General features: G+C 34.1%; 1 protein-coding gene across 1 annotated transcript in view; it reads right to left on the bottom strand.

Annotated features, from left to right (window-relative positions):
* Window positions 1–512: 512 nt before the first annotated feature.
* DNAI4 (dynein axonemal intermediate chain 4) overlaps window positions 513–12,560 on the bottom strand; it is a 106,335-nt gene continuing 94,287 nt past the window's right edge. Inside the window, 4 exon segments of the mRNA XM_005543105.5 lie at window positions 513–1,202; window positions 8,864–9,020; window positions 11,402–11,628; window positions 12,390–12,488. Of these exon segments, the coding sequence (XP_005543162.3) occupies window positions 1,152–1,202; window positions 8,864–9,020; window positions 11,402–11,628; window positions 12,390–12,488 (534 nt within the window). The 3' untranslated portion in view covers window positions 513–1,151.

The following is a 12,560-nucleotide window of genomic DNA, read 5'->3' as shown; positions in this document are numbered from 1 at the left end:
GATGGCTCCAAACAAACGGAGATTACGAAGCAATGGATACTTGTAAAAGGTAGTTCCCACTGTTGTATTGATTCCAGTCTTGGTTATATATATATATATGTGTGTGTGTGTGTGTGTGTGTGTGTGTGTGTGTGTATATATTATTATAATATATATATATTATTTTTTTCCAGAGAGTTAGTGAATTTCATATGCCCTATCCTCTCCTCTCCATGTAGAATGCTTTATAGAACAGCCCATAATGTCCTGTGGTCTCAGTTAAACCCAGGATTTGTTAAAACAAACTGCATAGAATAGCCTGTTAGCAATGAATATTTGCAGGAGTCACTGCTCCCCATCTACACTCCGATTTTCACAACCTTGCTCTAGAACTCTTCATAAAATAACATCCTGATGTGGCCTATAGATCAGAGACTTTTTATTTTCTATCTGGGTCCACTGAAGTCTGGGCTTAAAATCCAGAGCTGATTCTGGGCAAACAGAGGAGAGTACCCTGTTGTGTCCCAGATTAATTTTTCTTACTGAATTGGGAATGTGATAATCACTGGCCAAACAACAAAATTCTGGTATTTACTGTCATATATTTTGCTTGCCAAATAGTCTAACAAAGCTCTATAGCTTCGTCTCTTAGTTCTAAGAGGATAAAATGTTAGGTACAAGAATCCACTATTTTCATCAGACTAAAAACTACGTAATTATAAACTCTGGAAAACACAGCCTAGAAAGCAGCGCCTGGAAAGCAGAAGCTTTAAAAGTCAATAGAATTGTGTGTTATAAAGATTTTAGTTTAAGCGGTTCTAATAATTTCCAAGTTTCGCTTCTATAGGTATAATAATTTTCTAACTCATTTAGACATTATATAAGAATGTACATGTACTCATATGTACTTAAAATATGACAAGAAGTATAGTAGTAATATCTTTAGAAAAATTAAGAAAATTCCACTGAAACTCTTAAGAATAACTCTTAGATCACAAACTAATCAAATATCTCTGAAATAAAAGTTCATTAAATTTAAATTAAGTGGAAGTTATACATTAAATATTGTTTTCTGAAATCAAAATCTGGTGTACAGTACATAATACAGATTATTGGATATTAAACAATTCCTTTTTTAAAACAACTATAAGAAAAATATTAAGAATGATGAATTATGCTGGTTGATTTGACTTGGATCCAAGCAAAGTATCTATTATATCTCCCTGAAAAAAAAAAGAGACACACAATTACAATGCAATAAAATGCAAATTAAAAGGTAAAGTAGTCTTTAAAATGCCATTTAAAATTTATAAGTTAGTGATACACATATCCAATAAGATTGTAAAAGGGAAACAAGCAAAGGTAAGTTTAAACAGTAATGGTTATTTCCTAGTATAAACCTACTCTTTCCATGAAAGACTCTTTTTTTTGAGACAGAGTCTTGCTCTGTCGCCAGGCTGGAGTGCAGTGGCGCAATCTCGGCTCACTGTAATCTCCGCCTCCTGGGTTCCAGCAATTCTCCTGCCTCAGCCTCCCAAGTAGCTGGGACTACAGGCACGTGCCACCGCGCCCGGCTAACTTTTTGTATTTTTAGTAGAGATAGGGTTTCACCGTGTTAGCCAGGATGGTCTCGATCTCCTGACCTCGTGATCCACCCACCTTGGCCTCCCAAAGTGCTGGGATTACACGTGTGAGCCACCGCGCCTGGCTGAAAGACTCTTTTGATGAATTCTGATAAATAATTTTATAAAGATTCAGTAAGAAGAAAATTTTGGCAGCTCCTATTTAGCCTTAATGCTTAAGCCTAAACTTTCTCATTTATAAAGTACCGGTTAAACTTACTGATATCTTAAGTTCTTCCCTGATCTATTAATGCTTGACTTAGAGAGTAGAACTTCTCAATTTCCATGTGGGTTTTGTTATTTTTCACTTAGTGGTACTGATATTCATACTAAAATGGGTAAAATGATCATATATAAGAGGATGAAAATCAAAGATGGGAGGTGAGTTTTTAAGCAAGACAGTATAGTGAAAAGATAGGAACTGGAAGCAGAAGAGTTTCTCTATCGCATAGTAAATGTAATCTTGAGAAAATCACTGAACTCTTTAGATAATGTAACATAAGTCAGTTCATATTTTTTAGCCTATACTATGCTATCTTTGGCACTTCCCCATCATTCAAAGTCCTGCACGCCAAATCAGTTGCCAAGTCCGTCAATTCTAACCTTAATATGTTTCTCAAACTCATCTCTTTCTACTTCAGTTTCTCACTTGGGCAAATGTAAGAGGTAGCTACAAAAATTTGTTCAATGTTGTATCCTTAGTTCCTAAAACCAACCCCATCACATAGTAAATACTCAGTAAATATTAATACTTGTTGAATAAATGAATCAACAGTTTATTTCTTCTGCCTTCAGTGTCTATCATCATTAATTTCTTACATATATTACAGATTCATGTTTCTAAAACTCTTTTTTGAACATTTCAGTTATCTTTTTATTTTTCCTTCAATTTGGAAAAATGCAAACAGCAAGAACACAGAGAAAAACATGGTAAACACTTGTATAATGAACCATAATAGTAAAATTAGTATCCAGGAGGGATTCTCCACAGGCTGCCTGCAGAAAAGGAGTTGCTTCTGTAACTCACCATTGAAACTGACTTCTCCCAAATGCTTATACCATAATTCTCTACAGCTCAAGACTTAGACCACCAGCAATCCTCATCATGACAGTAGAAGAGCTGGTGCTTCCCCAGTCATGAATGTTAATGCAGTGGTAACTCCTGCCAACAGTTAGCTACATCATAAAGTTATAATTGCAAGCCTTGAATTCCAGTCTCCTGTTCATGCCAGACATTAGGCTGGTGTTACCACTAACCATGAACCCTAAGCTAGTAGGACAGGGCTGGAGCGAACCTTTGGCCATATCCTACCACAAAAATATTCTGGTCCTTGCTCTCATCAGGAAGGGGCCAGAGTTTCAGAAATCATGTCACTTAAAACCTCCAGAGGGCCAGGCATGGTGGCTCACACCTGTTAACGCCAGCGCTTTGGAAGGCAAAGATATGAGGATTACTTGAGGCCAGGGGTTTATGATCAGCCTGGGCAACATTAACAAGTCCTTGTCTGTACAAAAAATTAAAATAAATTTTAAAAATTAAAAGTTAAAAATATTAAAAGTAGCAATTAGAAAAAGTGATACTAACTGGAGTCCTGAAAGACACTGATAAAACATAGTTTCCTTTGTATACCTCCTAAAACTGTTCTTCCCTTTCCCTCACGTCCCAGGGGTAGCCTTTATGCTAAATTTGGTGCACATCTTTCATATAGAATGAAATCATAAGGCTTCCAAAACTCTGATTCACTCTTGGTTAAAATTAATGAAAAAATTATAGGTCATAATGCTACTTGACAAGATATCTTGGTAGGAAATAATGTTTTTGACATTAGCAACTTTGGAACTTCAAATTATTATTATGACTATAATTCTCATAAGCTAAGAAAGAAAAGGTATATCATTAACATTTGGCTGTAAGTAACAAAAAAAATCTAATTAATGGTTTTTTGTTGCTGTTTAATCTCCCAAAAACTATAACCCAAAGCCTTTCAAATATAGTGACCAAAACATGAAAAACATACTTGTATCCAAAAATTATATTTATTTACTAACATATGGAATTGATTTGTTAAGAAAATTATTCTTACCAGCCTTGAAATCGCATGCGCGCGCGCGCACACACACACACACACACACACACACACACAGATTTACCAAAAATGTTCAGATTCTCTAAGCTTAGCTTTCTGCTTGTAGAGCATACTGTTCAAATTAAAAGATGGCATAACTAATTCAAATCCAAACACAAAAATGAAGCATTTTTCTTCTATATTCCAGTCTATATTTTATACTTTTACCAACTAAAAATGTGTCTACTAAGAATATGTTTTTATTTTTGTGTTTAAAATAATACTTGCATATAACATATTGTACTTACCTTGTTGAAATTTGCTTTTATCACTCAACACTGTTTTTTAAATTTATTCAAAATTTGCCATATTAACACATTAAGATATAGGTCATTTAAATCTCTGTATTGTAGTTACACATGTGAAAATGTCATATTTTATCTAACCAGTTTTCCACTGATAATCATTTGGGTTGTTTTCAATTTGTCAGTGTACAAACAAGGCTGCTATAAACATTGTTTTCTCATTAGCATGTTTTTCACACCATTGCCCGTGAGTTGAACAAAGCCCTAAAGATGTATAAAATCTGGGCTAGGCCTGGTGGCTCACACCTGTAATCCCAGCATTTGAGGAGGCTTAGGCGGGCAAATCACTTGAGTCCAGGAGTTCGAGATGAGTCTGAATAACATGGCAAAACCCCATCTCTACAAAATATACAAAAATTAGCCAGGCATTGTGGTGTGCACCTGTAGTCCCAGCTACTTGGGAGGCCGAGGTGGGACAATTGCTTGATCCCAGGAGTTTGAGGCTGCAGTGAGCCAAGATCAGGCCACTGCACTCCAGCCTGGGCAACAGAGTGAGACCTTTTCTTTTAAAAAATAAATAAATAAAATAAGGATATAATCTAATCTAATCAGATGGCATTTAAACATCTACAAAAGTTGTAATCCTACTGAACAGGAAAACTGTAATAATTTAGAATTTAATGATACAGTAAATCAATGAATTGAAGTCAATCAAGTGATCCAGCAACATGGGAAGGGTTGCAGACTTCCGTGAGATGACGGAGGACTTAGGTAATGTGTAACTAGACTTTAGGAGACATGGGCTGGGAGACAAATGCATTGGAGCATTGACAAATCAACAGTAAAACAGGGCTCAGGCTGGCAGCTAAGGTAGTTAGGTAAATCCCCTTAAATGTTCACAGTGTCAGGCCTCATTCCCTGGCTAAAATCTTAAGTCAAGATGCATCTTGGCTAGCTGTGAAAATAGTCTTCAAAACTACTTATAATGTTATTCTTTTTTACCCTGAGAAGAATAAACATTGTGCACAAAAATGATGCAGCAAATCAAACAGGTAACTTTAGTATTTTCTGCATTAAGGAATTTATATAATTTTAATATTTTAAATATGCATTATGTATATGAGAAGTTGCCATATTGGAGTGTCTAACAGAAACATTTGCTTCTTATATAAATGTGTAATTTGGGTAATTGATTTAGACTTACAATCATGGATTGAAATCTTACCAATTTGTAAACAGCATTGGAACATTTAAGAAAATATAGTATTCATCACATTTTTAATTTACAAAATTAATAAGAATTCCTTAAGTATCTGAGACTTGTTTGTCCATAAGAAAATTGAAGTACTTAAAAGTCCAATATATTAAATTTATAAATGAGAATTAAAATCTTTAAGAAAATTTAATTAAGTTGCAAAAACTCACTTAGCATGTATTAAAATCTGCTAGACTTAAAAAGAGAATAAGAAAATATATAATCTAAATGTAACAACTTAAGATGAACTGTTCATTTTTTGTAAATCTTATATCATTTGAATATGAGTTTTTAAAATCAAAGTAAACTGAATAATCTTTTGTAAATAGAAAGGCTACCTTACGGAACATTAGAAATAAGAAATAAATTGGCTGGGCATGGTGGCTCACGCCTGTAATCCCAGCACTTTGGGAAGCCGAGGTGGGCAGATCACCTGAGGTCAGGAGTTCGAGACCAGCCATGGCGAAACCCTGTCTCTACTAAAAGTACAAAAATTAGCCAGGTGTGGTAGTAGGCGCCTGTAATCCCAGCTACTGAGGAGGCTGAGGCAGTAGAATCACTTGAACCCGGGAGGCAGAGGTTGCAGCGAGCCAAGATCATGCCACTTGATTATACTTTCTTGAATATCTATTGTCCCTTTCTTAGAAACCATGCCTTTTGCTTGTGTGTTTGTTCATTCAGATAGTCATTCAGCATTCACTGAATGCCCATTGTGTGCTAGTACTGCGCTAGACACTTACATATATGTTTCCAAGGGGCTCAAACTAGTAAGAAAAATAAGTATTCAAAATATTCCAACTTATATTGATAGATTATTGTCACACTTGACAGGATATATATATATATACACACACACACATATATATAAATATTTATAAAATACATACACACAAATACATATATACATTCGATGAAAAGAAAATAATCAACATGCCAATACTCACAGATTTCTCTTCCACCACTATCTCCAACACACAATAACAAAAATTTTAAAACAACTCAAACAACTCAATTCCCGCTTCCAACCACCGCAAATTCAGAGTTTATGGGCAAGTTCTTAGAGCTCTTGTGAGATGGACTAAGAGAAACATAGAGTTTTTTTTTTTTTTTTAAAGATGAATTTAGGCTTTGAGGCTACATTTAGAATTGGAGGCTTATGGATAAAAGAAGAAAAAAAGATTACTATAAACTATGTATTTGGATTCACTTAAAAATTTTAAGAGATTTGAATAAGAATGGAATTTTCTTTTAATTTCTTTTGGCCATTGAGCTGTGCATCTTAGGCAAGTTTCAGTGTGGAGATAAATATCCCAGTACCTGTTAAAATATCTGATACTCAATGAATGTGTGAGAAATGAAAAAATGTTTAATATCACGAAAAAGCCATTAGGATTACATTCCTCAGAGTAGACTAAAATTATTATGTAAGAAAACCAATGCGTTTTGTGAAACAAATACAGATGGTATGGAAAACAGGTAAGTAAAAGGAAAAATATACATCTTATTGGTTCTGTTTCTCTGGAGACCCCTAACACAACTTCTTAAATAATAACTGTCTTTTAACAGAATAATGTTTTTATGCAAATGAACCTCTGGAACATAAAATTTATCCAAGACTCCACCCCTAAAACTAATAGTTGTAATACAAAGCATGTTAATTTTTTCTCTAGTTTTTCAATGCATATTTATTCAACAAGCATTTATTGAATAACTACTATAAGCCAGACACTACTAGACCATGGCAATACAACCCAGAACAAAAGAGACAAAAATCACTGTTTTCATAGAGTTAACATTCTAGGTGTGGGACACAGGCAATTAACAAAATATATAAATAAATTATGTTATAATGCATACATAAATTTATATATAAATAGATATAAAATGCAGAAGTAAGTTTATGTATATTCAAAGGTGTTAAATGTTATTTTAAAAATAAGTCATGAAAGAGTATTGAATAGGGGGTGTGAAAGATAGTAGAGGTTGCAATTTTAAATAAGACGATCAGGAAAGACTTAACTGAGAAAGTGACACTTGAGCAAAGATTTGAAGTAAGTAAATAAATAAGCCCTGTGAATGTTAGGCTGGGGAAATGACAAGCATTTTATTGATTTACTTATTTAACATTTGCAGTCCATATGGTTGGGACAGAACTCTACCTCCTACATGTGACCCAGATCTAATCAATCATCTGATTTCCCTGGCCACATTTCCTTCTTGTTGGATATTTATGTTGTTCTGTTTTCCTTTTCCTTTTCTTTTCTTATCTCATGAATAATGCTATAATTTATTTTATTACATTTATAAACATTTCTATAGGATAGTCTCAGAAGTGCTAGTTAAAAGGAAATCAGTATTCTCTAAACATTCCCTTTTTTTTTTTTTTTTTTTTTTTTGAGTCAGAAGTTTGCTCTGCTGCCCAGCCTGGAGTGCAGTGGCGCCATCTCAGCTCACTGCAACCTCCGTCTCCCAGGTTCAAACGATTCTCGTGCCTCAGCCTCCTGAGTAGCTGGGACTACAGGCACCCGCCACTACACCCAGCTAATTTTTGTATTTTTAGTAGAGACAGAGTTTCACCATGTTGGCCAGGCTGGTCTTGAACTCCTGACCTCAAGTGATCCACCCGCCTCAGTCTCCCAAAGTGCTGGGATTACAGGCATGAGCCACTGTGCCCGGTCTTCTCTAAACATTTCTAACAGTCTTGATTCAGATTGTCAAATTGCTTCCAAAAAGTTATACCGATTTCTATTCCAACCACCAGTATGAGAGGACTTATCAAATGTTTGCCAGTACAGAGTAGTCTTATTAAAAAATTATTTTTAAATAAACTTTGTAAATCTGATATGTGAGAGTGCTATTTGAATTTAATATTTTATCTTTTAAATTATTAGTGAGGTTGGATTTTAAAACATATCTACTAGTCATTTTTTGTGAATGACCTGTTCCTGACCATTGCCCATTTTTTATTGAAGTCTTGCTGTTTTTTCATATTGATTTGTAAATATTTTTAACATATTTATCATATTTGTGCTAATATTTACCAGATTATTGTTTATAATAACAATGTAAACACAAGAAACAGAGAAAAAATGAAAATTTTTAATTGAAAATTGAAAACTTTTTAAAAATAATAGGCATCTAATGACACCGAGTTGTTTGTCAAAGTTCGACACAAAACTTGGGTATTGAAGAACGTGGAATAAGAGAATAGGATAATGCTAAACCAACAGAAATAAATGCCCATTTGAGGAACATTGGAAAATATCTAAAAATACAATTATTTTATGTAACAATCTTTTAATATATGAAGTAAACTTCTTTGACCATCTTTCAAAATTATTAAGTCCCAATTACATACTAGGCACAATTTTAGCTTCTCCCATATAATATTTACAATTATTTTGCTCACCAAGATTATTATTCTCATTCTCTTTTACAGATAGATAAAGAAGATGAGGTTGAAAAAAAAATAACCCTAATGGGTACCATGTCTAGAAGATAGCAACTCTTGGAATTTATGTTCTTTTATTATATTACACTTAAGATACTTAGGAAAGGTAAATCCTCTGCATGCTACAAAAGTATATCTGAATAGAATAATAAAATGACACAAATTTTTTTACTCTTGAGTCTCACCCGGCCAGATTCCAAAGCAGTAGGCATATTTCTCAGTTCATACACAGAAACCTGTCCATCACTGTCTCCTACCAAAAGGCAATCTGTTTGTTTGGCAAAGAGAATGGTTGTGAACTTGATTCCAGGGTTAGCAGTATTCACAATCAGAGGGTCCAAACTGTAATGAAATATTTTATTTGTAAATTCAATTGTTATATTAATATGGTCTTTTAAATAGACAAAGAAAAATTCGAGATTTTTTAAATTAAATGTAACAAAAACCATAAGCCTATTTAAGTGTTTCCAAACTCAAAATAACTGTTCCTCACTCCTTAATCAACACCTTCATTTCTTCAATGAACTAATTTCAACCAGGTAAATTAAAGTACTTCACAACTAAGATGGGAACTCATAAATTTAAACTTTTGTGATGGTTAATTTTGTGTGTCCACTTGGCTAGGCTATGGTACCCAGTTGTTTGGTGAAACATCAGTCTATTTTAAAGGTATTTTTTTTTCAAATACAATTAATATTTAATTCACTAGAATTTGAATAAAGCCTATTACCCTCCATAATGTGGGTAGGCTTCATCCAATTAGTTGAAGGTCTTAAAAGAAAAGACTGATATCCACCCAAAGTGGAATAAAATTCTACCTGCAGAATGCCTTTCTTCTCAAGACTGCAACATGACTCCTGCCGGAAATTCCAGCCTGCCAGCTTGCACCGCAGATTTCATATTTGATAGGACCCACTCCTTAAAATAAATGTCTCTCTCTCTCTCTCAAGAGATAGATATAAAAATAGAGATATATAGAGACAGAGACAACAATAGATGTAAGTACATACATCTTATTGGTTCTGTTTCTCTGGAGATCTCTAACACAACTTCTTAAATAATAACTGTCTTTTAACAGAATAATGTTTTTATCCAAATAAACCTCTAGAACATAAAAGTACATTTTGAACAAGAAGTTTTCCTAGTCTTCATTATCTAAAGCAATCTACCTAGGGTCCTCAAAAGAAGAGAAGTAGCAAGTTTGTATACTTCTTTTTTTTTTTTTTTTTTTTTTTTTTTTGAGACGGAGTCTTGCTCTGTAGCCCGGGCTGGAGTGCAGTGGCCGGATCTCAGCTCACTGCAAGCTCCGCCTCCCGGGTTTACGCCATTCTCCTGCCTCAGCCTCCGGAGTAGCTGGGACTACAGGCGCCCGCCACCTCGCCCGGCTAGTTTTTTGTATTTTTAGTAGAGATGGGGTTTCACGGTGTTAGCCAGGATGGTCTCGATCTCCTGACCTCGTGATCCGCCCGTCTCGGCCTCCCAAAGTGCTGGGATTACAGGCTTGAGCCACCGCGCCCGGCCGCTGTATACTTCTTTTAAAAATGTGTTCTCCTGGGAATTACAGGTTTTCCAGAAAAATTAAAATCAGAGGTGGGATTATTTAAGCCGCCACTGTATATATTAGTCACCTCATACTGGTAATCCTTGATTTTTGGTTCATACTGTTTTATAGAACAAACCAGGACAAAATTTTAAAATTACTGAATTATAATTCCTAGCAAAAAAAATTCTCATGAAGAATAAACCCATTGAATTTGACATCATTTCTTTCAAACAAGAATTTATTTTCTTGCTGTTTTTGCTAAAAACTAACATAAAGATATTGTATAATTTCCAATTGAAAAAGTAGAACCATTAACCTTTTTATTCCAACATTGTATTAAGTTTCCATATTAGGAAGAATAAATTAATTTAGATAATCCTCTAATAACTTTGATGTAATATGTTAAATCAAAAATTTTAATTAAGTTCATACCCCTTTGAATATGTTTTGAAACAAGGTAAGAGCATAAGTAAATGTTGCAAAAATAATTATTTTGTCCCTTTTTTCTATCATAGAAAATTTTTAATTAAAAATGTAAAAATGCCTCTGTATGTTTCTCTAAATCAGGCAATGAATAAGAACTCAAGATAGCTATTACATCCTATATCGTCCTGTAAAAGTTTGAGGAGATGAGTAAGGTGAACTACTTTCTTTATTCTTTTTTTTTTTTTTTTTTTTGAGATAGTCTCACTATGTTGCCCAGGTTGGAGTACACTGGCTCAATCTTGGCTCACTGCAACCTCCACCTCTTGGGTTCAAGTGATTCTCCTGTTTCACGCTCCTGAGTAGCTGGGACTACAGGTGCATGCCACCACACCTGGCCAATTTGTATATTTTGGTAGAGACGGGGTTTCAGCATGTTGGCCAGGCTGGTATTGAACTCTTGACCTCAAGTGATCCACCTGCCTCAGCCTCCCAAAGTGCTGGGATTACAGGTGTGAGCCACTGTGCCCAGACAAAGTAAACTACTTTCATTCAAATATTTTTAAAATCACATACGGTATAAATAATTAACATTAATATAGCATCCTGGTATTATCTTTATTCATAAAGGACTCATAAACTATTACTTCTTTTAAAGTAACTACAGTACCCTCTAACTGGTGTCAAAGCTATCAGCTATAATTTAGTTTGAACTGCTTCTACTGTAAATTTACCCAAGAAAAATAGTAACACTTACGTGCTGATATGAAGGTCCCAAATCTCCACCCTGTTCTCATTTGCAGCTGCAAATATATAGGATGATTTTGGAGACCAGGCAACATCGTAAACAACAGAAGTAGTTGGATAAAAACTCAAAAATGGCTTGACATTCTCCTGTTGCCATATAATAACACCCCAATCTGCAGAACAGCTTAAAAATACATCATGACAAAATGGATTCCATGTCACTTTATACACTGGACCCTAGAAATAAAAAAAAATACATAGGTAAACAATATTTAACATCATTTATTTTGAACTTGACTAGCAAATTAAAAATGCTAAGATTTCTAGATTTTCACACAACTCATTATTGTGTGGGCAGTATTTTAGCTGAGAATAAGATCATAGATTGAATCTTCCCTAAATTATTACATTTAGAAACATAAAAATATAGTTGCTACAATATTCACTAAATTTAATACATATTATGCATACTTTGAAAAAATAAAGAGTATTAAGAAAAGAAAGAAAGGACGGAGAAAATGAAAAAAAAGTGTCTGAAACAATCATGACAAGATGTACAGCCAGGTGCAGTGGTGTTTGCCTGTAGTCCCAGCTTCTTTAGAGGCTAAAGTGGGAAGATCAAGTGGAAGATAAAGTGGAAGTTCAAGGTCAGCCTGGGTAACAGTGAGACCCATCTCTTAAAAAAAAAAAAGCTATAGAGACTAGGTATGGGTGAAAGACAATTTTACTTTAGGATCAGCATGTTATCATAAGCAAAGTCTTTTAGAAACAAAACTTGTGACTTCCAAAACTTTCAAGAAGAAATCAAGGATATCTAGAACTCAAATAAAATGCCCCGTACATTATTGGCAGTTTCCATAGAAGAAAACACTTAATTCAAGATGGTATTTTTAACTCTGAAGTTGTAAATTTATTGCATATTACATATTCTTTGTATAATGGTACTATTTTTTCAGAAATACAAAATAAATGTTCCAATCTTCTATAATTAAACTAACCTTATGTCCTCTGTAGGTATTTAGGTATTGTTCATTATATGAACAAGAACATTTGTGAATATGACCTTCTTCAGTGCCAGCCAAATAGATATTTGTGTCCTACAACACAGAACATCGAAATGCATTGGCTTGTGATACATTAGTAAGCGTCATAAATAGAAGATTAGATAT

Source organism: Macaca fascicularis, chromosome 1 (genome assembly GCF_037993035.2).
Source record: "Macaca fascicularis isolate 582-1 chromosome 1, T2T-MFA8v1.1".
In the NCBI taxonomy this organism is placed as follows: Eukaryota; Metazoa; Chordata; class Mammalia; order Primates; family Cercopithecidae; genus Macaca; species Macaca fascicularis.
This window is presented reverse-complemented; position numbering and strand designations above follow the sequence as displayed.